General features: G+C 41.8%; 1 protein-coding gene across 1 annotated transcript; it reads right to left on the bottom strand.

The window, feature by feature from the left end:
• Positions 1-1,083: 1,083 nt before the first annotated feature.
• Positions 1,084-3,275, bottom strand: ACKR3 (atypical chemokine receptor 3). The gene has a single exon (XM_009320779.1). The coding sequence runs from the start codon at positions 3,024-3,026 to the stop codon at positions 1,932-1,934; it is 1,095 nt and encodes a 364-aa protein (XP_009319054.1). The 5' UTR covers positions 3,027-3,275; the 3' UTR covers positions 1,084-1,931.
• Between the last annotated feature and the right edge of the window lie 443 nt (positions 3,276-3,718).

The following is a 3,718-nucleotide window of genomic DNA, read 5'->3' as shown; positions in this document are numbered from 1 at the left end:
TCAGTATTAACACACCACCTCCAATTTTAACTATTGGCATGAGGGAGCACTCTCCTTGCAGTTCAGCAGTACCTTAAAGAAAGGCTTACGGGAATCTCAAAATAACCATCTTTTGTAAGAAGTGTCCACACAAAAGGCTATACAACCAACTCCTCCATTTGGGGATGGAGCAGTGCTTTTTCAGAAACACCAAGTACAAGGAGGAGATAATGGACTTTGCAAAGTTGGCAAACATCTGTTTTTATAGGATCATCTTTGAGAAGGCAGTAATACAACATACAGAAAGAAACAAAATAGTCATTACAAAATTGTTTGGCTGTTGGGATCTCAGAGGGATAATGGCATGCTTTGATTTAATAGGAATTTAAGCATAGCTTTCACAGCAAAGCAGTTAGCACTGCACCAGCGTTGCAAAACATGCAAACCAGCAACAGGAGGTCAGCAATGGCTGCAAGACATTGATTTAACAGTAGTTACCTTGTCCTGAGACTAAGATGACCACAAGTTGCTGGCTTAAAGATCTACTTCATACATCCCGCAGTGGCTGAATCCTACCCCACACTTTGGCAATACAGCATCGCAAATTCAACACAAGCCATAACAAAGAAGAGATAAAAGGGATTTAATGCTGTCAGGACTGCTAACCACTGAATTCCAGAGCAAGCAAACACCGCAGAGGACTGAACCTGGATTAGTCCAAATATCCACTCCATCTGCGTACTTCCATATTTTCCTTCTACGTGTTTATTCTTAAGCTACAGACACAGCCTTTCATCACTCCCAACAAGCTTCCACCTTATAAATCCATCAGCTCTACCTTCCCAAACAGCACAGCCTTCCACAGACCCGCTCCTCCCACCCCTTCCCCTCTCGCCACGCACAGTGCTATCTCACATTCCTCCATTCAGTAGTTTCTGCCCACCATCAACAAACATCAGGAAAATACAGACTGACCTGTTTGCTCCCACACCAAACAAAGAAGAGAAGGTGGCTTTGGGATTTCTTCTTTTTGTTTGGTTTTTTTTCTATGGAGAAGGAGGATGGCAAGTCAAACCACTGGTAGGCATATATTTTTTTCTTTCCAGATCTTTATTTTACAAAAATAACTTACAAATAGAGACAACTCTCAGAAGTAAGATCATTCATTCTGTGCATAAGGATACAGTGTTGTGAAGTACAGGCGTAGGAGTTAACTCTTAAAATACTGTTAATTTTAACATGATGGTAACTATATTACAGTACATATATTTCATGCTCCAGACATGTGGTATGACCACCACATAAAGCTACAGTTGATAAAGTGTGCCAGCCAGGGAGGATGCACCTAAGAGATCATTTCCATACTGCTAATTATCGTCATCCTCTTACCTATGATAGTTTAAACCTAACAGCAATCTAACACTCAGACTACAGCACTCTGGATACACTCATCAGCAATATACTTCAAATACATGATAAAAATATATTTAACTTTCAAATACAATTGTATAAGGTACACCAAGAGCCAGAAAATAAAGTCTTGAGCTTTTAAATACAACATACTATATATATATAACATATACAAGGAGACAAGAGGGAATCTACACATGGAAGAAAAAGCTTATCCTGGAAATGCATGTTATCTGTGGTACACAATGGCTTTGTCTGCTAGAAAGTCATTTCCATTTGCATAGCGTTGTCAAGAAGTCCAGACTGGGGTAGGAGGAGATCAAACAAAACACACCACCAAAAGGCTCGATTTTGGTACCACCTCCATTTTGCACCTGATTCTACTCTTAAATTACAGTTTGCTATTTCTCTTTTGTAGGCTGGAATTCATGCCCCGTTCATAACAAGCACAGGGAAAGGGGGAGATTAAAAAAAACAACCACCACAACAACAAAGAAAAAAAAAAATCAAAGAGTCAAGGAGGTTTCTTTATGGAATTGCAGTCATTTGGCATTTTGCTCCAGAGCAGAGTATTCTGCTTCCGACACTCTGGAAGCATCAATAAGTTTAGTGAGACCAGTTTTGGCAGAGTACTTGAAAATAAAGGCTTTCATGAGCTCATATCTGTAGTTGCGGTTAATGAAGCTGTACAGGATGGGGTTGACGCAGCAATGGACTAGAGAGAAACACTGAGTGATGTGAAGAGTGGCGTACAAGAAGTTCTCCATCTGACAACTGAAAGGTATGAAATGAAGGCTATAGAAGATATCAAGCAGGACAGCTACATGGTAGGGTAGCCAGCAGACAAGAAACACGACAACATAGGAGAAAATGATCTTCCCATTGCTTTTCCTCTCTTGGTCACTGGAGGCAGAGATGGTCTTCGCAAGGAGGAAATAAAAGAGAGCAATGATGGGAAAAGGGATAAGAAAGCCCAGCACGACAGAGATGAGCTCCATGCCAATCAACCACTCTTTGAAGCTCTCCTCTGGATAGACAGGACGGCAATAGGTTTCATTGTTGGAAGAGACCGTCTTGAGATAATAGGTGTCTGGGAGAGATGCAGAGAAGGCAAGAAGCCACACTAAGATGCAGATGCAGCGACGGATTATCTTCTTCTTGCGATTGCTGGAATTGGTGAAATAGGCAACTGAGAGGTAGCGGTCCACACTCATGCATGCCAGGAAGAAGATACTGCTGTATAAGTTGATGGAAAATATAAGGTGAGTTATCTTGCACGTGATTTCTCCCATGTGCCACTGATTATGCTGGACGAGGGAGACGACCCACACCGGAAGGGTGATGACAACACACAGATCGGCAATAGCCAAATTAAAGATGTAGAGATGGGTTTCATAGCCAGTCATTTTGGCTTGGAGGTTGACCCACACCACAACCGAGTTGGCCACCAGCCCTATGACAAAGATAAAAATGTAGAAGAAGGACAGGGTGTATAGCAGGGCACTTTTGTTGAGCGTGCCAGGGCATGTTGTTGCATCAACCGTGATGCAGTCACCGTTGTTGCACGTCCAGTTAATCTCTGTCAAGTTGGCCGTTTCCAGAAAATCGAGGATGGAAGTCAAATCAAGTGCGCTCATGTTCGCTCAGTTTGGAGTTCAAGTGACCTACAGGCAAAATAGGATCAAAAGAAATGACCTAAGTTAACAGAAATATTTCTGCTGCCATCTTCATACCATAAAGCATACGCAGGTCACGCTGTTTTAGTGATGTCCTACTTTTGTAAAGCACTTTCCATTAAAGAGATCTGTGGAGTAAAACAACCAAAACAGATACATAGCAAAACTCATCTGGTCGACAAAAGAGGAACAGCACTAGCTTTTTGTGTGGTTTTTTTTTTTTTTCCTTGCAGCTCACATCTGACATCATCAGGTTGGCTATCGTCCCCGGGTGTGAAATCCGCAAAGTACGTCGTGGCCAAATAAATGTCAGGCGACTAAATCTGTCTTCTCTGGCATAAATGATGATACTATCGCTTTCAGCAAGGGAATCTTTAAGCCATTTTATCTGCACTCCCCCAAGCATAGTAGAATTGATCTGGCTGATACACAGTACCGTAAAACATTTGCCACAAGCTCTGGTCAGCATCTTGTCAAGCCCAGCTCCAGCTGCATTAAGTAGAAATGGGGAACTAAGGGGCTTTGTACCCTCATCCAATTTTAAATTTAAATCCTGCTCCATCCTCCACCCTTCCCTTCAATTCTATTTTACAAAGCATCCCCTGCATTTAACGATTATCACGTAGCTTTGAGAAAAGAAAAAAAAAAAGTCA

The sequence above is a fragment of the Pygoscelis adeliae genome, unplaced genomic scaffold (genome assembly GCF_000699105.1).
Source record: "Pygoscelis adeliae isolate BGI_AS28 unplaced genomic scaffold, ASM69910v1 Scaffold63, whole genome shotgun sequence".
NCBI lineage: Eukaryota > Metazoa > Chordata > Aves > Sphenisciformes > Spheniscidae > Pygoscelis > Pygoscelis adeliae.
This window is presented reverse-complemented; position numbering and strand designations above follow the sequence as displayed.

Bases quoted from the DNA above. Each gene is read 5' to 3' on its own strand.
- ACKR3 (XM_009320779.1), bottom strand. From the start codon at position 3,026: ATGAGCGCACTTGATTTGACTTCCATCCTCGATTTTCTGGAAACGGCC.